The following is a 21,125-nucleotide window of genomic DNA, read 5'->3' as shown; positions in this document are numbered from 1 at the left end:
TTCTGGGCACAGTTCAAGGCGCTGGCGAGTCTGACCTAGAAAGCCCTAAACGGCTGAGGTCCAAGAGATCTTTATGACCGCCTCTCCTTTGACGATCCTGCTCAAGTGTTAAGATCACTTTTTTCTCACTCCCACCACCTTCACAGGCGCGCCTGGCCAGGACGCAGGACAGGGGCCTTCTCCTCTGCAGCTGCTCCCAGAGACTGCGGGACTCCCTGCCACTGGAGGCCAGGTTGGCCCCCTCTTGGCTGCCCCTCTACAAGCAGGCCAAGACAACCTTTCTCTTCAGGCTAGCTTTCCCCGAGCAGTGGCTGCCGAAATGGTGTTTTTCAATGGACGGCTGTGCCTTTTGTTCCTTTGAATGCCCGTTTGATGTTGTGTCTGTTTTTCAGCGTGGTGTTAGCTCGATACTTTTTAGTCTTTGTCTGCTTCCCTCTGTTCGCTTTAATGTGGTCTTTTAATGATGCAAGTTGGCTTGGTTTCTTTTAAGGAGAAAGGCGTGGTAAAAAAATATTTTCAATCAATCAATCACAGTCTGGTGGGTGTAAGCAGCGGGGGGGGGGGCATTCCAAATGGAATTGAATTCCAGGCCTTTGCCCATGCTCAGAGGCCACGCGCTCCTCAAGCCGCCCCTCCCTCCCTCGACCGGGCTTTTCCCTTCCTTTCCCTCCCTCTGTCGGGGGGGGGGGGGTCGAGGCAACGGGTTGGAGGGGGGGGCTGTAGCCCTGAGCGGGCAGAGAAGACCAGCCTCGTCGCGGGCCGAGAGCGGCGCCGGCACTCGGGGACCCCCCCTCCTCCTCCTCGCTCCCCCCCCCCCGCGGTCCCGTCCCCAGGGCTTCCGACGGCAGCACGACAGGTCTCTGGCACTCTGCCCATGCTCGGAGGCACCCGCTCGAGACCTAGACGAGAGGAAAGAGACGGAAGCAGGAAGCTCTCCCCCCCCCCGCTGCCCGCCCTCCCGCTCGGGTGCGCTTTCGCTTTCCCTTCTTTCCCAGGGCGGAGGCCGGGCGCCCCGACGCCGACCTCCCAGGGGGACCCGACCCGGGGTCTCGTCGCTGCTCCGGCGTCCGAAGGGGCCGGGACCGCCGCCCCCGCCGCCCCCCCGCCGCCCAGCCCTCGCCTTGGACGGACCGGCGGAGAGGAGGAGGAGGAGGAGGCGGCGCCATGGGGGGGAGCAAGTCGCGGGCGGTGGCCCCCCAGGTGAGCGAAAGGCGCCCCCGCTCGGCCTGCCCGCCGCCTCTCTGCGCCCTGAACTCTTCCCCCCCCTTCTTGAGCTCTCCTCCTCTCCGCCTTCCACACAGACACCCCCCCCCGTGATCCTCCCAACAGCCCCGCGAGGTGGGCCGGGGTCCCAGGTTCCCCCTCCCATGGAAGTTCCACACACCCCCGGGGGGGGCGTCATCGCTTGCTTCTCCTCTCCAGCCGCTGCTCCCCCCCCCCCGGGATTCTCCTGAGTGTGAAGGGGGCGGGGGGGGGCGCCAAATATCTAGGTTGGTTTCCTACCTCGTTACTCAGTGGTGAACCAGGCTGAGGGACCAGCTCTGGGACAGCAAGGGGGGTCAGGGGCTCCCCCAGTCAACCTCCGGAGTCACCCGGGAGACCCCTTTCGAGAGGAGCGCCTAAATCAGCCCCCCAGGCATTCTGCGTAACGATGGGATCCAGTGGCCACGGAGACGTTGGGAGAGGCCCATCCATGGATCTCCCGGGATCCCTCTGCTCCAAGGCCAGCCACTCCTGAGGACACTTGACCACAACCAAATGGATGATGGATGGACAAGCCCCCCTCCCATTTCCAGGAAATGCCTTCCTCCTCTTCCTCTTCCTCTTCCTCTTCCACGGAAGGCTGGGGGGGGGCATACCACTCCTGCCACCCAAAGAAGGAGGGGGTGGCTCTTCCTCCAACCTCGAGGGAGCGGCTGTGTCCCTGGGCTGGAGGGGGGCAGGTGGGGTGGGCCCTACGGTGGCTCCTCTCTTGCCCTTTCTCCGCTTGGGCTCTTCTGCTGGTGGAGCAAAGTGTGTGTGTGTGTGGGGGGTGTTTCTGGGTGCCAAATGCTCCCCCCTTCTGGAGCTGCTGCTGGTCTTCTCTCTGGGCGGGAGAACGTGTGCCTGCAGCCAGAGAGGCAGGAGAGCTGAGTGGGCGGCAGGAGGTCCAGCCAAGGGCCAAGCCAAGAGCATCATCCTTCCTGGCTCTCCTGGTGCACAGGGAGCCATCATCCCTCCTGAGGTCAGCTCACCGCTCAGTCCTGGGAGAAGAGCCATCTTGGACCAGACCGGTCTGGGTGGGGCATGGCGGCCTTGGGAAAAAGAAGCCCATGTCCGGACTGGCTCTCGGGAGCCCTTCTACGGCACCTCCGTCGACCCCCAAGGCATCTTGAGCCCTGGGGTAATCCCACTGGCCCCTTCCATTGATTTTGCTTCTCCCGTCTTGCCTCCTAAAAATAGCGGACATGCGGTCCTGAGCCCTCCTCATGCCAGGCTGAGGACCGGCAGCTACAGAAGAAAAAAGGCAAGAAAATACGCCGTCCCTCCTGGATGAAAAACAATAAACCTTGGAAACGTGAGTAGGCCTTCTGTATGGTCCCCAACCGGGAAAGGAAGCCTGGGCTGTTGAGGTGGAGGGTGCAGAGGAGAGCCCAGGGCCCCCTCCCCAAGCTGGCTGGGGCCGTTCCGGGAGTTGTAGTACTTTAGAGAAGCCGCTTCCCAACATTTGGCCTCCTCCTCCTCCAGGGCACGCAGCCTGCGCAGGAGGGGGCCTGGATTCTTCCAGAGGGACGGCCTGGACTTTGGGTGGGAGCACGTCCAAAGAGGGAGTCTCACGGCTCCCGGGAGGCTCACGTTGGCCTGGAGCCCTATTGGCCTGGTTCCCTGCCTGGCTGGGCTTTTCTCTAGCCTTGGCCAAGGGCCTTCCCAGCCCCTGCTTGCCCAGGTGTCAGCCCCTAAGAGCTGCCTGGAGAGTTCTGTGACTCCGCCATTTGGCCAGAGGGTGAGGGTCCGATTCCCCCTCTGGGCCCCACAGGAAGAGAGCCATCCTATGTGGCCTTGGGCAAGCTGTGTGGGGGTCCTAGGAGTGTGCCCCCAGAAGAAGGGAAGGGGAAACCCATCCTGAGAGCTTTCAAACCCTCCGGAGGGTTGCCATCAATTGGAATCAACTCATCAGTACACAAATATAATAATAATAATTAAGAGCAGAGGAGGGTTGTTTATTTCTTTATTTAAAATATTTATGTGGCACCTTTTCCTTCAAGAAAGCAGCCATCCTATGTGCTTAGGATTTTGCCATGACCAGGCAGGGGCTTGACCTGGGATGTGTCCCCCTCCCCCCCATGTCCAAGGCTAGGATCCACACTGGTCATGAAGGGGGTGGGAGCCTGCTGGTTACAAGGGTGACCCCCCCCCTCCACTGTCCCTCAGTGGCAGGCTGGGAGTAAAACACCCTCAGAAGATGGTGGTGCCCTTCTGTTTGTGCGGGAACACCTGTGAGATGAGGTGGGGGGGGAACAGGGAGCCAACGAGCTCATCCTCATTGGAGGCAAAACATGCCACGGGTGTCCATTTCACCACAAGGACCGCTGCGGGGTGTGTCTCCTCCAGAGCAGGGGCTCCACGGTTGCCGGTCATGTTCAGCAAGAGGGAATTCAAGCCGGTCCTTGGTTTCTCCTTCAGATGTGAGATGTTAACGGGAATTAACATATTTTATTCTCTGTCTTTTCCAGGTTTCCATGTCCACGTGAAGACCGCTGGGAAGACGGGTGGCTGTGAGAATAAGTTCTTAAAGGATCTCTTAAAGCACCCGTCCTCCAAAAAAGTCTCTATAAAAGTGAAGGACTTCAGGGAGGACTCAAGGCCCCTCACTCTTCTCTTCTGCCCCATAGCTTCCCGCATGGGCACCGACATCGAAAACGCCCTCGAGGGACTGAGTGGTAAGTAGAAGATACCAACGGGGGGCGGGGGGAGCCGCTGTGTTTCTCTGTGGCTGATTTTAACATAAACAGACTCTTAGGTCATCTTTAGCAGCGGTCCCCAACCATTTTGGGCCCACGGACCAGCTGAGCCTCCGAGGAAGGGCCCCCCCTGCAGATGCACACGGGTGTGTGCGCACACTCTCAGGTACATGCGCAAAGCAGCTGTGGGGAGGGGAGTGTGTGCAGGGGGCTGGAGGTCTGTCTTCGTGGCCCAGTCCGGCTCAGGCCAAGGACCGGCACAGGGCCGCGGATTGGAGGTTGATGATCTTTAGGATGAATACCTACAAACCTATTCCTCTTTGATTGAAAAAGCGTTCTTGACACAACAAGGTATCCCGTCCAAAAAAATCTGAGTAGTGCTGCTTCAAAAACCAACCTGTTTTTCATTAGCAGCAACAGTAACAAAACTGTAATTAATTAATTATTTTGTTATTTTTCATTGCAATATTTTTTTAATTGGGAGACCACAGAGCTGCGATACAAGGAGATCTGCAAGCGGGATCTGAAGGCCTTAGGAATGGATCTCAAAAGATGGGAAACCTTGTCCTCTGAGCATTCAGCCTGGAGGCAGGCGGTGCATCATGGCCTCTCCCATTTTGAGTAAGAGACCCTCGTCCAGCAGGCTGAGGCCAAGAGGCTGTACCGAAACCAGCAAAATCAGGGAGCTGGACAGGGGACAGGTTGTGTTTGTCTTCCATGTGGAAGGGATAGGTAAAGATAAAGGTTCCCCTTGACAATTTTTGTCCAGTCGTGTTCGACTCTAGGGCGCTTTGCTCATCCCCGTTTCCAAGCCATAGAGCCAGCGTTTTGTCCGAAGACAATATTCCGTGGTCACATGGCCAGTGCGACTTAGACACGGAACGCTGTTACCTTCCCACCGAGGTGGTCCCTATTTATCTACTTGCATTTGCATGCTTTCGAACCGCTAGGTTGGCGAGGAGCTGGGGCAAAGCGACGGGAGCTCACTCCGTTGCGTGGATTCAATCTTACAGCTGAAGATCTACAGACCTTACAGCACAGAGGCTTCTGCGGTTTAACCCGCAGCACCACCTACATCCCATGGAAGGGATGGTCACTCTCAAATTGGCCTTCTCAGCCACACTAGACGCTGTTCCAAGTCCTGCATTCATAGCATGTTACCATAGACTGAAGGATGCCTAATCTTATACGTATTATATAGTAGGATCCCTGTATCAGCAGGGGATTGACTCCCACCCCTACACAAATGTTGAAAAATGTGCATAATAGTGAATGCTATACATCGCATGGTCAACGGGGAAAAATGCAGTGAGAGAAGAGGAGGTGAAACACAGAAGAAGAAAGAATTAAATAACAAGAGACTGATCATCAGATTTGCTCTCCTGGCCCCGAGAAAGCTGATTCATGGGCCCAGTGTGACTTGGCGGGGGGGGGGGGGAGGACTCTGATTTGTGCCACAGGAGATGCCATTAATGAAGAGCTGCAACTCAAGAGGAAGTACCTCTTTTGAGTCCAGGTGTTGCCTGCCCCATACGCGGGTGGAAAAGGTGGCTGGAGAAGGTCACTCCAGGTCGGCCCCAGTTATGAGCCGCGAGGCCAGAAGGATAACTATGACATGGGAGAAGAGAGAGAGAGAGATTCCCGGGCCCTTTGCAGAAGAGAAGCCGGGTCCACTCCCTACCTGACCAGCTCTCACACCTGGCCAGGAGAGAACAGGCCTCCGGCTGTGGGTTCGCCCTTCTCTTTGATTTCCCCGAAGACAAGGCGTTGGCCTCGAAGGGGGCACAGACCGTTTGGGTGGCCTTCCTTGGCCCTCCGTTCTGTCCTTCCAGCCACTCTGTTGGGATCCCCTTGCATGAGCCCCATGCACCTGTGGGTCATCCCTAGCAAAGGACTCAACCCTTGGCTTGTAACTTGTCAAGAATCCCCACCTGTGGGGCTCACAGGCCAGGGCCTCTGGGGCCAGCCCACATGCCCTCCTACCCTAGAATAGTGCCTGGGGGGCCTGTCTTGAGGGTCCCCCCCTTTTTTCTCTCTCTCTCTCTGGCCTCCCCCAAGGCTTGGTCTCATGGCTGCTCCTCTCCTTCCCCTTCCAGGCGAAGAGAAGGTCTTCTTGGTGGTGATGCACTTGATCCCAAAGGACAGCTCGGGGGCCTTCGTGGACACCAAGCAGCAGGTGTCCCATCCAGCTGTGGTGCTGACCGTGCACACCCGCTTCACCCTCCAGGACGGCTTCTACCCTTGCGAGATGACCGCCGCGGCCGTGGCTCACGTGGCAGATTTCATCAAGGACCTCAGCAAGCGTCACTGAGGGGGGACTCGGCTGCTCCCCACGTCCTCCTCATTTGATATCCCGAGGGCTGGGGATCTGTTAAGACGCCGACGGGGTTTGCTGCAGAGCATGCGGGGACTGGCCAGACTTTGCACCTTGGGTTGTGGCGGGAGGGGGTTCCCATGCGTTCTTGCACCTGGAGTGGGATTGACACCCCTCCCGCCCAGGCCAGAGAGCAGCACCGTGCCTTCAGCTGAGGAGGAGGACGCAAGGTGTAATCAGAGAGAGAGAGAGAATGCCCCTGCTCCTCTGAGCATGCGCAGACTGACCAGGAGCCTCAGGCTGACTGGGCAGAGCTGGCCACGTCTGCTTCTCTCTGTGTGTGTTTGTGCATGTGTGTATGGAGGGGGCCGAGTTTGCAGGGCGGAGGCGGGGGGGGTTGACTCTTCTTTGGTGCTTTTACAATCCCAGGGGATGATTTCAAAACCAGAAGGGGTTCAGAATCAGAAGTGGGTAGAGGGAAAGGCATGCCCAACGATTGCATGCTTTTATTAATCACACCCGGGGTGCCAAATGCCTTTTCTGAGTTTTTAACGTTTTATACTCTTCTAATGCACCCATGTATTTTAATGAGTATTATAGTTGAATGGTTTTAAAACATATGAATTCTTGTGTTTGAATTCTCTTTTTTTAACACTGTGAGCCTCCCTGAGTCTGCCTCGTATCCAGAGAAAGGAAGCTAAGACAAACTCAGGCAGCGGAATTTTGAGTATTGTGTCACTAATGAAAAATATGAAATAAAAAATGAGAAAGTTGTGCTGTGGAGGCCTTTTTCCTTTCTCTGTCCTTCTTCTTTATCATCTTCTTTTTCGTAGTTTCTCCCACCAGGACTGGGGGGGTGGGGGGGCTTAGTCCCAAGGTTAGGCCGTCTGTATCCATTCCAAAGCTGGAGAAAACGCGGGTTTGTTTGTTTTTAAATTATGAACCCCAGGATGCCCGCCCACCCACCCCCACCCAGCATGCAGTACCAAGATGTCAATGACCGGGAGGGGCATTTGAAGTAAAATAACTCCCAAGCTCTCTTTTTTATACATCTTCTTCGTGGTCTTTGTGAAATCGCACATACAGTTTTGCGTTCTGCTCGTGTGAAAATGTTTCGAAACCCTTCTGGAGGACGAGTTCCTAACCTGGGAGTCGTAAGCAATTTTTTTTTCTCCATGAGAGGGGCACCAGTTGTTTTTTTAGTTGAAACTTTAACATTATATTAAATATGCAATACATAATGGGGTTCTTTTTAAAATCCTCTTGGCCCACGGATACATGCATTTAGTTTGAACAAGGAATTGCAGCTAACTTTTATTTTTATTTTGAAAGGGGGCCACGACTCAAAAAAGTGGTTGGGGAACTCTGTTCGGGAACCTTGGGAGCCCCAAAGTCACGCCCGTCGTCCCTACGCCTGGTCCACACCCAGCCGTTCCCTCCTCTCCGTTCCTTTCTTTCCACCACTGAGCAAACACTTCCAGTGACTAAGGCCTTCTTTGGCCTTAAAAAAAGTTTTATCCTAGAAGAATAATGTTGGAAAGTGGCCTCTGAGGCACTCTCTCATCCAAGTCATTCATAAAAATGTTGAAGAGCATGGGACCCAGGGCTGAGCGTTGGGGTACCTGTGGATCTCCTCCCAGTTGGAGAAGGAGCCGTTCTACAGAGAGATTTCATAATCAGGATTAGTTTTAATCCTCCCCTTTCCTGAATTCTGCCCTCCTCTCTTTTTTTACCAGCATTTCCCACCCTCTTACGGCGCCTGCAGGCCCTTTTAAGTGCTGTCTTGAAGGAAACAACAAAATATCCTTATCGGATGGCTACTCCCTGTTAGAGCTCATTGTATGTTCTGGATACTGGAACACCCATTGATCTGCTTCCTCCTGAGTGTCTTTTCTGGATGGATTGGGGGCACCAACCTCATCCTGTCAAGTCTGCAAACAGTTAACTGAGTCTGCGATCGGGAAACTTCAGCTGGTCCAAAATGCAGCAGGAGCTTGCTGAGGAGCTGGTTACATATTACCCACCCACGCTCAACCTCCACCCCTTCCAGCCGCTCCACTGCCTGCTGATAGGTTTCCGGGCACAATTCTGGGCTGGCTTTATAGTTTAAACTCCAGACTGGCCAAGAAGCTATCTCAAAGAAGGCGTCTCCCTCTATGAGCCTGCCGGGGTATTAAGATCATCAGGGGAGGCCTTCCCGATTCTGGTGCCTACACAGGTGCATTTGGTGGGGGGACTCAGGAGAGGGTCCCCTCCGTGACTGCTCCCAGAGACTCTGGAACTCCCTCCCACTGGAAGCCAGGCTGGGCCCCTCTTGGCTCTCCTTCCGCAAGCAGACCTTCCTCTTTGGAAAAGCTTTCTCTCAAGGACTGGCTGGCTGCCTGAGTGGGATCTTCAAAGAAATTGTTGTGTGTTGCTGCTTTGAATGTGTTTTGGTTTTTTAGTATGGTATTTGTTCAGTTTCTTTTTAGTGTTGTACACTCACCATGGTTAGCTTTAAATACTGTATTGTCTTTTAATGGCGTAAGCCACCTTGAATAGTTCTTCAGGAGAAAGGTGTGGTAAAAATATTTTAAATAAAAACTGCTAATAACCTAATTAAATGCAAGCAGTAGGGGAGCCCTCCAAGCTTCGTTCCCCCCCCCCCTATTTTCTGCCTCCTGTTCCTGGGCTCAGCCTTCTTTTAATTCTTCAACCCATTTCTCAACCCCTGGATGGCAGCGGGACCTTCCCTGTGAGAAACCACATTTATACAGACTGTTTGTTGCCTGGACGTGGCGTTTCCGGCTGCGTGGGAGCCCTGAGCCGGAGAGAAAGGAGAGGCCACCCCCAGGACTTCCCAGCCTGCATACTGGGAGAGCATACCTTCTCTTTTCTGGCGGGGGGGGCCACACCGGTTGGCTCCCTGTCAGAGGGTGGTCTCTGCTTCATGGGCAGGAAAGGGGGGCAGGCAGGCCAGCTGGGACGTGGGGGGGGGGGAAGGAGAGGCGGCTTTGCCTTCTGGCTTTCCCTGAGCAGGAGTCTCCACAGCAGCTGGCAGAGGAAAGGGTCTCTCCTCTCCCCTTCCGCGCACCAGGATCAGTCCGGTAACACAAGGGAGACTATGTAGGAGGATTCATGCTTGATTTCATAGATGCGCCTTTTACTTTCTTTAAGAGCCATTTTGCCCAGAACGGGCCATTAAGAGCCACTGGCTTTGCAAAAGACCTGCTCCTCCTCTGCCAACCAGGACTGCTCCCGCCCCTGCCTTTTCGCTGTGGGGCAGAGGGTGTTTACGGAGACGGTCAAGGGCAGAGCTTCCCAGTGTCCCGTCCTGCCACAGTTTCTCTTTCCTAGCAGAAGGGAGAAACTCTGCACATGTTCAGGGGCTCCCCGACCCCGTCCGGCTTTGGCCTTCCTCCTGGCTCTCCCTCTGCAGCGGGGAGGGCCAGGCGGTCCCCGGCACCACCTGCCGACGGGCGGCCGCGGATCCAGGGCTCCCTGTTGTCCCCCCCCCCGGGGCCGGACGGTGCCGCCCCCCCCCCCCACTTCAGGGGGCCCTTCGAGAGCTCTTGGCGTTGCCCACATCAAGGGCTCCTCCGGGGGCCGGCGAGTCTGGCCTCTCCCTCCCCCCCCCCCCCCCGGGAAGCCCCTCGACTCCGTCAAAGTTTCCCCGGCGCCATCCTGTGTCTTTTCTCCCCAGAGGAGGAGAACTCTGCCCATGCTCGGAGGCACCCGATCCTGACCTGGAGGAAGGGCACGGCAGCAGCCAGGTCTCCGCCCCGGGAGGAGGAAGGGGGTCTCGCTTTCCCTTCTCTCCCAGGCAGGAGGCGGGGGGGGGCGCCCCGAAGAGAAACCTGTCCCGGGAGCCCGATCCGGAGAGAGCGAGAGCGCGTCCGGGGCTGCTGCTGCTGCTGCTGCTGCGGGGGCTTCCCTTCCCTTCCCGGAGAGGGCAGAAGGGCAACGGGAGCCCAGGAGGAGCCTGCCCAGCGCCTCCCTGATCCGCCCCCGGGTGGCCATCCGGTCGGGAGGAGGAGCGGCGGCGGCTGCGGGAGGAGGCGGCCGGAGGCGCCGGAGGGTCCCCGGGTCTCCAGCCATGGGCGTGGCCGGCTCGCGAGCGGTGGTCCCCCAGGTGAGCGAAAGGCGCCCCCTCTCGTCCCTTCCCCCTTTCCTGGTGGGCCCGGACCCCCCCCTCCCGTTTCGTCCCCCCCCTTGAGCTCAGGCGGCCGCGGAGCAACCCTCCTCCCCCTGCTGAGCCTCCCAAAAGCCCGAGAGGTGGGCCGGGGTCCCAAACCCCCCCCCAAAGTCCCACTGGAGACTGCACCCGCTCTCTTTTACCCCGCCGGGGATACTCTTCAGTGTGGGATGGGGAACTGAGCGGGGGGGGGGCGGAGATGTCAAAGCCCTTTTTCCAGCCCCCTGGTCCGAGATACGGGCAGCTCAGCCCTCTGTGCATGCTCTGGGGCACGGCTGGCTTCTGCCTTCATGCTCGGCAGTCGAGGCTCCTGCGAAGTAAGTGCGGGCCTTTAGACCGGGAACAAGCGAAAGGGGAGCCGATGCAGAGAGCCGGTCGGTCGCACCCACGCACTCCCACCCCCTGTGCGCTTGGTGCAAGGGTGCACGAGGAGCCCTCCCCCCCTTCCCTTTCCCTTCGTGTAAGCAGGCGGTAAAGCTGTGCATTTCCAGGAAAAAATGCAAAGCCCCCCCCCTCCGCATTTCGGCAAAACTGAAAGCAGCTGGAAGCGAAAGCGAAAGCGGGCGCCAGGCGCTCCCCGCCCCCGCCTCTCACTGCAAGTCAAAGAATTGCTCACCCCCAGCTGAAAACAGACGTGTAATGTTCATGGTTCTTGAGCGACCGTCAAAGTATTGTCCTCAGCCTGTGTTCTTTATTATGTTGCAAACCACTCAGAGTAGTGCTTTGCACTGATGGGACAGTTACTCACACTTACTAGTTAATTCCTGAAATAAATGCAATACAACCAGCCAAGGACAGAAACTGCCATGGCGAAAGCCACATATTTAAACATAGCAGAGTCATCAAAACGGTGGCAGGGCGCACAAAAGCCCACCGGGAGCCGACGCAGGCAGGCCAGGGTCAGGGAAATGGGCTCAAAGCCCCCACCACCACCAACCTGGCTATGGCATTTTTAAGCTGCTGCATCTTCCGGACCACTTTCAAAGGCAGCCCCAGGTAGAGAGAACTGCAGGAGTCAATCCACAAGATTGCCCTTCATGTGAACTAGAGCAGCCAGGGATTCCCTGTCCACAGAGAGCCACAACCCTGCAATTTTCCGGAGGTTTTTGTTTGCTTGTTTGTTTTAAGGGCAGACGTAGCTGTTAGTGGAAAATTACTGAAGAGTTTGCCTCATTCATTTGGGAAGAAGGGGGGGGGAAGCTTTCTGCTTTTAGACTAGAAATTCCTAAGAAATTCCTAAGCTGATAAGAAGGGGCCTTCTTTGGTAGAGAGGATGACACGGACAGGCACAGCTCCGTAAAAGTGAGCTTGCGCAGCAGAGATAAACGAAAGGTGTATTAAACCAATGAAGTAACGGATATGTGATGTATGTATGCCCTTTTTTAGAAGATTGTGAGCCATATCGGACTGCCCGAATGGACAGGGTATAAAAACCTTTGTTCTCAGTGTGCTTATCAGAGAGACCACCGCCCTTGGCGAGCTCTCCGCTACTGCAGCAGCGCTAAAACAATAAAGAGACCTCCAAGTTAAATCTTCCAGTGCCTCTGCCCTTTTCTGTTGAGGGGGAATTCAGAAAGATGCTGTGAATTCCGGTTAACATAGCCATGGCAGAAACGTTTTTCGCCATAAAAGGGGCACCAGTCCAGAAGTGCCTCCAAGTGGCAAATCTGGTCTTTTATGAGTGGAGTGGGACCCCCTCCAGACCTGGCAAGAATCTACCTAATCCAGGTGTTCCCTCACTTGCTGTCCTTTGCGTATCCCTTGGCAGTTTGTTTCCCTAAATTGTACCCTTCATTTTAGCAAAATGTTTGCAATTCATCTTGTTGCTGCTATCTCAAATCTGGACATTGTAATGGTAGATAAATAACCCAATAATGGGACAAAAAAGCAATGGAATAATAAAGTGAACAGAGAGCGCATGTATACTAACATTCAGCTGTGCCGGCTTTCAGCCCCTAATCCCGATTTGATAATACACAAACTGCAAAAGATAATTGAAAACTTCCAATGACAAAGAGCAAAGCCAGAAAAACTCACCCACTGAAAAGGTTTGGCTGTGGTGCCCACTTGTATATTTTGCGGGTGGACACAAATGTTTGCAAAGCAGAGGCGAGTGAAAGCTGAGCCTGTGAGGGGCGCTCCACCACGCAGGTAGTGGTGTGTCTAGAATATGGTGTTTAGGAAGAGACTCTCCATCATCCACCGAAATACTGCAACAAAGTGACGGAACTCGGCTTTTCTCAAGATTTAATCAGGAAAGAAACCCACTCTGCCACTTGTTCAATTAATTTCACAATTTTTGACTTGCATTATTCATTCATTCATTCATTCATTCATTTCCATCCCGCTTTTCTCCGAAAAAGAGACCCAAGGCTGCTTACATCATTAAAAAGACAATACTCCAAGGCTAAAGCAACCAATCTGCAAATACTAAAAGGAATTAATCCGAGATCATATTAAAAACAGGAAATAAAATGAATATTAAAACATTCAAAACAACAGAAGACAGCAATCCATTTAAAAATCCATCTCTCTCTCCACCAGTTATTAAGGAAAAGCTTGCCTGAAGAGAAAGGTTTTGGCATGCTTGCTAAAAGACATCAAAGAGGGGGTCAGCTTGACCTCCAGTGGGAGGAAGTTCCAAAGTCCCTGGGAGCAGCCACAGAGAAGGCCTGACCCTTCTGGAGCTAGTGGTCTGTTGGTGGGTGGGAGAACTTGGGCAGCTGCAGCCAGAGAGGCAGGAGAGCTGAGTGGGCGGCAGGAGGTCCAGCCGAGGGCTAAGCCAAGAGCATCATCCTTCATGGCTCTCCTGGTTGCACAGGGAGCCATCATCCCTCCCAAGAGAAGCTGGGCCTCCTGAGGTCAGCTCACCGCTCAGTCCTGGGAGAAGAGCCATCTTGGACCAGACCGGTCTGGGTGGGGAATGACGGTCTTGGGAGAAAGAAGCCCATGTCCGGACTGGCTCTCGGGAGCCCTTCTACGGCACCTCTGTCGACCCCCAAGGCGTCTTGAGCCCTGGGGTAATCCCACTGGCCCCTTCCATTGATTTTGCTTCTCCCATTCCTCTCTGGTCTTGCCTCCTAAAAATAGCGGACATGCGATCCTGAGACCCAGGAGTTGCTGAAGGAAGAAGGTTGTGATGAAACCTGCTGCGGACGCTTTCTGCGCCGTATTCTAAGCTGCCTACGCTACTTACTGAACTGTCTCTGCTGTTTCATATGCTCTCTATGCTGTGGAAATGGAACTGCTTCGAAGGGTGAGTAGACCCTCAGAATGAGGAGCAGGGGAGTGGGGAAAACCCAGCAGGCCCACTACCCAAGCTGCCAGGGGGATTCTGGGAGTTGTAGTCCAGACAAGCAACTTTCCCATGTTCCGCCTGTTCCTTGCCAGGAGAGGTCACGCTGCCTGCGCAGGAGGGGGGCCTGTTTTTCTTCCAGAGGGGCAGCCTGGACAGTCGGTGGGAACACAACCGAAGTAGGAGTCTCACGGCTCCTCAAAGGCTAACATTGGCCTGCAATCTTGTTGGCTGGGCTTTTTCCTGGCTGGGCTTTTTCCTGGCCTTCTCCAGCATCTCCTTGCCAAGGTGTCAGCCCCACCTGGCCACGACCACCATCCCGCCTCCAACTCCCTAACCTGTCCAGTTCCTTTCCTTCCTTTCCCTTCCCATTCCTTTCCTTTCACAGAGAAGCCTGGAATTTGCTTTTCCTGGGTCCTATCCCTCTTCAAGCACAGGGTGGGGTGGGTGGCTAGGACATTAGAGAACCACCTAGCAGACATCCTTCGATTTGTATCTCTGCACTGAGCAGGGGTTGGACTTGATGGCCTTATGGGCCCTTTCCTTCCTTCCTTCCTTCCTTCCTTCCTTCCTTCCTTCCTTCCTTCCTTCCTTCCTTCCTTCCTTCCTTCCTTCCTTCCTTCCTTCCTTCCTTCCTTCCTTCCTTCCTTTCAGCACCCTCCCCTTTTTCCTCCCCAGCTCCTAACAAATAGATTTTGCTCGGAGCCAGCAGGATGAAGCCAGGAAAGAGGACAGTAGCAAGAAGGATGGGGTGCAAGCAATGGGGCAGCTGGCTCATCCTCTTAATTCAGAGGCAAAAGGTGCTACTGGCATCTATCTTTCCACAAGGACCACCTCGGCGTGCGTCTCTTCCACAAGAGAGGCTCTGCACTTGTCCATCAGCCTGGGGTTTTTCAGGAAGAGGGTGGCATTCAGGCTGGCCCTCGGTTTCTCCTTCAGGTGTGAGATATTAATGGGATTTTTGTCCCTCCCCCCCTTCTGCTTCTTTCCCCTTTGCAGACTTCATCATCTACGTCCAGACCACGGGTGCCACAGGTGGCTGGGAATGGAATTTTGTAAATGAGGTCTCAAAGCACCTGCCAGTGTGCCTCTCCTGCTCTCTGAAGGTGGAGAAGTTCAGGGAGACCGCCTCAAAGCACCCCATTCTGCTCTTCTGCCCCATAGCTTCCCGCATGGGCACCGACATCGAAAACGCCCTCGAGGGAGTCATCGGTAGGTAGAAGATTCTAGCAGGGCAGCCATGGTTTCCCTCTGTGACCGCCAGAACATAAGCAGACTGGTTGTTGTGGGTTTTTCGGGCTCCTTGGCTGTGTTCTGAAGGTTGTTCTTCCTAACGTTTCGCCAGTCTCTGTGGCCGGCATCTTCAGAGGACAGCAACCATAAGCAGACTCTTCGGGCAACGTGAGGATGAATAGCTACCAATTTTCTCCTTGATCAGAAAAGGGGTCTCGAGACATCCATCCATCCATCCATCCATCCATCCATCCATCCATCCATCCATCCATCCATCCATCCATCCATCCATCCATCCATCCATCCATCCATCCATCCATCCATCCATCCATCCATTCCATTTATGGACCACCCATCTGGCCGAGGGCCATTCTGATCATCTGATGACACAAAATAACAGAATAACAGTATACAGGATTCAAATCATAAAATGCAAAAGAACTCTATGAGAATAATATAACAAAATTGAAACCAGACCATTTAAAATACATTCTGAAAATATTTAAACATTTAAGCTGGGGGTAAATAGTGGCTTTCGATTATTAGCTTTGTTATCCATGGCTCAGTAGATGAGATGGTTTGAAATGCCTGCAGAAGAGCCAGTTCTTCAGTTGCTTCTTTAAAATCCCCCAGCGAAGGGGCCAAACGAACAGCAGGCGTGACCGATTCCAGAGTGGAGGATCGCGCCACGCGAGAAAGCCCAGGTGTCTAGTCTTCTGCCTCGGGGCCTCCCTTGGGGTCAGCACCCTCCGCTGCCATGCCTGGGATGATGTGAGCCCCTCACCATGTTGGTCCAGGCACTGGTAGTCTTAAGACTAGACTACTGTAATGCGCTCTGTGTGGGGCTACCCATGAGACTGATACAGAAACTCTAGCAAGTTCAGAGGGTGGTGGCCAGGATACTCCAGGGACCTAACAAATACCAACACATTTCCCCAATCCTGGACCTTCTTGATAAACTAGTAGCTATTAATGTCACCATTGTCACCTTTTTAAATGTCTGTATTTTGCGTTTCTAATGATATGGTACTTTTATGTTTATTTTAAAGTTTTAGTCATGTAATTAATGATGCATTACCTTGACAGATTGTTATTGTTATTTCATGTTGTAAAACTCCCACAGAGTCCTTTGGAGAGATTGTTGTTGTTTAGTAGTTTAGTCATGTCCGACTCTTCGTGACCCCATGGACCAGAGCATGCCAGGCCTTCCTGCCTTCCACTGCCTCCCGGAGTTGGGTCAAAGTCATGTTGGTCGCTTCGATGACCCTGTCCAGCCATCTCGTCCCCTGTCGTCCCCTTCTCCTCTTGCCTTCACACTTTCCCAACATCAGGGTCTTTTCCAGGAAGTCTTCTCTTCTCATGAGATGGCCAAAGGATTGGGGCCTCAGCTTCAGGATGTGGCCTTCCAGCGAGCACTCGGGGTTGATTTTCTTCAAGATGGATAGGTTTGCTCTCCTTGCAGTCCAGGGGACTCTCAAGAAACTCCTCCAGCACCACAATTCAAAAGCGTCAATTCTTCGGCGGTCAGCCTTCTTTATGGTCCAGCTCTCACTTCCATACATCACTACAGGAAAAATAATAACAATTTTTGCGTTCTCCTCTTTCACCCTCATTCAGAGGTTCTTTAATTCCTCCTCACTTTCTGTCATCAGAGTGGTATCATCAGCATATTGGAGGTTGTTGATATTTCTTCCAGCCATCGTAATTCCGGCTTGGGATTCCTCCAGTCCAGCCTTTCGCATGATGCATTCTGCATATAAATAAGCCAGCGGACAATATACAGCCTTGTTGTACTCCTTTCCCAATTTTGAACAATGTTGTTCCATATCCAGTTCTAACCTGTTTCCTGTCCCACGTATAGGTTTCTCAGGAGATAAATAAGGTGATCAGGCACTCCCATTTCTTTAAGGACTTGCCATAGTTTGCTGTGGTCCACACAGTCAAAGGCTTTTGCATAGTCAATGAAGCAGAAGTAGATTTTTTCTGGCTTTCTCCATAATCCAGCGCATGTTAGCAATTTGGTCTCGAGTTCCTCTGCCCCTTCGGAATCCAGCTTGTACTTCTGGGAATTCTCGGTCCACATACTGCTGAAGCATACCTTGGAGGATTTTGAGCATAACCTTGCTAGCATGTGAAATGAGTGCAATTGTACGGTAACTGGAGCATACTTTGGCACTGCCCTTCTTTGGGACTGGGATGTAGACTGATCTTTTCCAATCCTCTGGCCACTGCTGAGTTTTCCAAACTTGCTGGCATATTGAGTGTAGCACCTTAACAACATTACCTTTTAAGATTTTAAATAGTTCCACTGGAATGCCATCACCTCCACTGCCTTGTTGTTAGCCAGGCTTTCTAAGGCCCACTTGACTTCACTCCAGGATGTCTGGCTCAAGGTCAGCAACCACACTAGCTGGGTTGTCTGGGACATCCAGATTTTTCTGGTATAATTCCTCTGTGTATTCTTGCCACCTCTTCTTGATGTCTTCTGCTTCTGTTAGGTCCCTCCCATTTTTGTCCTTTATGATGTCCATCTTTGCACAAAACATTCCTTTAATATCTCCGATTTTCCTGAATTGATCTCTGGTTTTTCCCTTTCTATTATGTTCCTCTATTTCAGTGTTCATTTAAGAAGGCCCTTTTGTCTCTCCTTGCTATTCTTTGGAAGTCTGCACTCAATTTTCTGTAACTTTCTCTATCTCCCTTGCATTTTGTTTCCCTTCTCCTCTCTGCTATTTCTACAGCCTCACTGGACAGCCACTTTGCTTTTTTTGCATTTCCTTTTCTTCGGGGTGGTTTTTGTTGCTGCCTCCTGGACAATGTTACGAGCCTACCAGCTACCTGGGATTGAAAGCAGGTCATGAGCAGAGTTTTGGCTGCAGTACTGCAGTTTAACCACTGGACGACGAGGCTCCAGAAGGGTTTAACAGGAAGGTTGTGTCCAACACAGTAACTCAAAATGTAGTGGGAGAAGAGAGAGAGTCCCAGCCCCTTTTCGGAAGAGAAGCAGGGTCAGCCCTTATATTTTTAACACCTGGAGAGGATTCAGGAGTCTCTCCTTGGTTTGTAAATAATTCCCTTGTTCTCATCAGAGGAGTGTCTTCTCCTACAGCTGTTCCCCCAGGGCTGCCCTGAAGGCCCCCCCTTTTTTTAACCTGCCCTCCCCCTCAAGGCTTGGTCTCACTGACTGCTCCTCTCCTTCCCCTTCCAGGTGAGCAGAAGGTCCTCCTGGTGGTGATGCATTTTATCCCAAAGGACAACCCAATGGCTTATGTGGACGCCAGGCAGCAGGGGCGGTATCCGGCGGTGGTCCTGACCGTGAATACTCGCTACACCCTCCAGGATGGCTTCTACCCGTGCGAGATGAACGAGACGGCCGTGGCTGACGTGGCAGCTGCCATCCAGGACCTCGCTAAAGATCATGGATGGGGGACCTGCTGCTCCCCTTAAGTGGTGCCGTAGAGGGGCTGTTGAGACACTGTTGGGGATTGCTGCAGTGCATGCTGGGAATGGCTGGACTCAGCGCATGGGGTGTGTGTAGGGTGGTGGGCTTCCCTTGGATTCTTGCGTGGGTGGGTAGGTGGGATTCACACTCCTCCCCAGCCATGTGGCAGCAAACTGCCTCGAGCTGGGGAGAAGGCTAGTTGTCCCTCTGGGCATGCACAGACCTGCCCTGAACCTCAGGCTGACTGGGCAGAGCTGGGCAGGCAGTGACCTGGCGTGTTCCTCTGTGCATGTCGAGGGAGGGGGGTGAACGGCTAGGGTGGGTGGGTTTTCTGCTCTCCTTCTTTGCTTTTACACACCCACTGGGTGATTTAAAACAGGAGTTGGGGGCAGGGAGATCTGCCGTGTTTCCCCAAAACTAAGGCAGGATCTTTAATATAATTGTTCTTCCCCAAAAAAATGAATTAGGGCTTATTTTCAGGGGATGCTTCATTTTTTTCATGTACAACCATCTACATTGATTCTAATGCAGTCCTGTCCTCTTCTTCTGGTTGCTGCACAAGGGTGGGGGGCAGGCTTTCAATTCACAGGGGCTTAATTTTGGGGTAGGGCTTATATTACGGGCATCCAACAGGGTGGAGGGGCAAGAAGAACAAAGTTTGCCCCCGAAATAATGGGGGGGGGGTCTCTGTCTTTTCCAGGGCTGGGGAAATTATACTGTTTTTATTTGCTTACAGCCCCCTCCAGAATCCCCCCACCCAGCATGCCTTACCTAGAAGATGTCCGTGTCTAAGGATGCTCTCCTAATCGAACCCCCCCAATCGTGATCCCCCCAAGGGGGTTGCAAAGTGTTTTGGGGGGACAGAGGTGCTCCTGGGCAGTCGAAAGGCAGATCATGGAATAGGGGTGCAGCCTGTGCTGGATGGGGTGAGCCTCCCCCTGAAAAGTCAGGTGCACAGCTTAGGGGGCGCTCCTGGATTGATCCCTGAACCTCAGTGCCCAGGGTTCAGTGGTGTTCAGGAGTGCTTTTCCACAATTAAAACTAGTGCACCTGGAAGGGTCTGATCTGGCCACGGGGACACACGCCTTCGGTCCCTCCTGGCTGGATTCTTGTAATGCACCCTGTGTGGGGGCTGCCGATGGAAAGGGTCAGGAAATTCCAGAGGGGAGCCTAAACGCGGCAGCCAGATGGCTGACTGGGGCTGATCAAGGGATCACGTAACCACCCCACCCCGATACAGCAGCGCCACTAGCTGCTGATCCATTTCTGGGATGAATTCAAGGTGTTGATTTTAACCTATAAACTCCTAAAAACTTTGCACCAGACTCTTTCAAGGACCACCTCTTCCTTGATGAGCCTGCTCCAGTGTTACGATCACCAGGAAGTGGACTTCCTCATCATCCTGCCACATTCACAGATGTGTTTGGTGGGGCCACAGGAGAGAGGGCCTTCTCTGTCACTGCTCCTTTAGACTTTGGAACTCCCTCCCACTGGAGGCCAGACCCGCCCTGTCTTGGCTGACTTTCTGCAAGCAGGCAAAGACCTTCCTCTTCAGACGAGCCATCTCTCAATAACTAGACACGTATGATTTTAGGAGGATTGATACTGTTTCTTTCCATTTTTGGGTTCTCCATCTCTCTGGACTTTTTTCTTTCTTTTTAATATTTGTATGCCTCTTGCACCTTTGCTTTGATCTTGCCTTTTAATGATGTAACCTGTCCCTTTATATTCATGGTTCCTGGCTTTAAATATTGCCTTTTAAGGATGTGAACCCTCGTTGTGTACTTATTGTTTTAAACGTTACATATTGTCTCGCATTGTTGTAAGCCCCCTTGGGTCCTTTTCGAGGTGAAAGGCATGGTAAAAATATTCTAAGCAAATAAATAAATTGATGAATGAACGAATGAATGAATGGCTGTTTTTCGTTGGAATTACTTTTTATTATTCCTTACATTAAACAGGGTGTGCACAGTGCTGTCTTATTTTAAGCCTCTTGGTCCACAGGCAGGTTATTTTAATTTTAATCTACCCTTTGGGTGGATTTTCCTTTTTTTCCCATGGGCATCACTCATCCCCCCACCCCACCCCCCAAAAAAGAGCAGCTCCCCCTCTTTGCTCCCTTCCTCACCCACCTTCGGAGGACTGATGTCAGCCCTTTGGACCAAAGCGTTAGTCTGGCTCAAAGAGGCCGGAATGGGGCAAGTGGGCAGGGAACGCCAGGAATGCTGACGCCCAGCATAGCAGCAGGATCAGACCGTGGCCCTTTCCTCTCCACCTGAGCCTCCTGCTCTTCTGGATGCAGCGATGGTGGCACTGTGAGGGAAGAGGGGAGCCGGGCAGGGAGACGCCTCCAGACCCCACTGGAGTCCCTGGAGGGGGAAGGCAAGGGGAGGGCAGAAAGGGGAGGGAGGAGAATCAGGAAGGGGGCAAAAGGGGCGGTGGGGAGGTGTGTATTGGGCCTTTGGGGGGGGGAGAAAGTCTTGGCCCTCCGGATGACATGGCTCTCAGCTTGGCTGAGACACTCAAACCCCTTCGCCAGATGAAGGCTTGCACCCAAGAAGGGGGGAAGAACATCCTTCGATGCCTCGTTTCACAATTCGTGCTGGGAGAGGCTGGAAGGCGTTTGGGGCATCCATGTCACCAATACGCGGACGGCACCCAATTCTACCTCTCTTTGATGCCTACATCCGAGGAAGCCGTTTCGGCTCTAGATCAGTGTCTGGTGT

General features: G+C 53.3%; 2 protein-coding genes across 2 annotated transcripts; both read left to right on the top strand.

The window, feature by feature from the left end:
- The first annotated feature begins 948 nt into the window (after positions 1–948).
- Positions 949–7,028, top strand: LOC144584689 (uncharacterized). Its single transcript, XM_078381355.1, has 4 exons — positions 949–1,200; positions 2,443–2,557; positions 3,714–3,920; positions 6,038–7,028. Exons 1-4 carry the CDS (start codon positions 1,165–1,167, stop codon positions 6,250–6,252), a joined length of 573 nt encoding a protein of 190 aa, XP_078237481.1. The 5' UTR covers positions 949–1,164; the 3' UTR covers positions 6,253–7,028.
- Positions 7,029–9,995: 2,967 nt separating this feature from the next.
- On the top strand, positions 9,996–20,299 carry LOC110070657 (uncharacterized). Its single transcript, XM_020778360.3, has 4 exons — positions 9,996–10,366; positions 13,520–13,685; positions 14,724–14,936; positions 18,166–20,299. Exons 1-4 carry the CDS (start codon positions 10,331–10,333, stop codon positions 18,402–18,404), a joined length of 654 nt encoding a protein of 217 aa, XP_020634019.3. The 5' UTR covers positions 9,996–10,330; the 3' UTR covers positions 18,405–20,299.
- Positions 20,300–21,125: the final 826 nt, after the last annotated feature.

Source organism: Pogona vitticeps, chromosome 1, assembly GCF_051106095.1.
Source record: "Pogona vitticeps strain Pit_001003342236 chromosome 1, PviZW2.1, whole genome shotgun sequence".
Classification (NCBI taxonomy): domain Eukaryota; kingdom Metazoa; phylum Chordata; class Lepidosauria; order Squamata; family Agamidae; genus Pogona; species Pogona vitticeps.
The sequence above is the reverse complement of the archived record's forward strand: the minus strand, read 5'-3'. Positions and strand labels throughout refer to the sequence as shown.

What these genes read in the sequence shown, in the direction of transcription:
- LOC144584689 (XM_078381355.1), top strand. Translation starts at nt 1,165, where the DNA reads ATGGGGGGGAGCAAGTCGCGGGCGGTGGCCCCCCAG. An exon ending in CGCGGGCGGTGGCCCCCCAG is followed by an intron (nt 1,201 to 2,442) that starts GTGAGCGAAAGG and finishes TCCTAAAAATAG; the next exon opens with CGGACATGCGGTCCTGAGCC. An exon ending in CGCCCTCGAGGGACTGAGTG is followed by an intron (nt 3,921 to 6,037) that starts GTAAGTAGAAGA and finishes TTCCCCTTCCAG; the next exon opens with GCGAAGAGAAGGTCTTCTTG.
- LOC110070657 (XM_020778360.3), top strand. Translation starts at nt 10,331, where the DNA reads ATGGGCGTGGCCGGCTCGCGAGCGGTGGTCCCCCAG. An exon ending in CGCGAGCGGTGGTCCCCCAG is followed by an intron (nt 10,367 to 13,519) that starts GTGAGCGAAAGG and finishes TCCTAAAAATAG; the next exon opens with CGGACATGCGATCCTGAGAC. An exon ending in AAATGGAACTGCTTCGAAGG is followed by an intron (nt 13,686 to 14,723) that starts GTGAGTAGACCC and finishes TCCCCTTTGCAG; the next exon opens with ACTTCATCATCTACGTCCAG.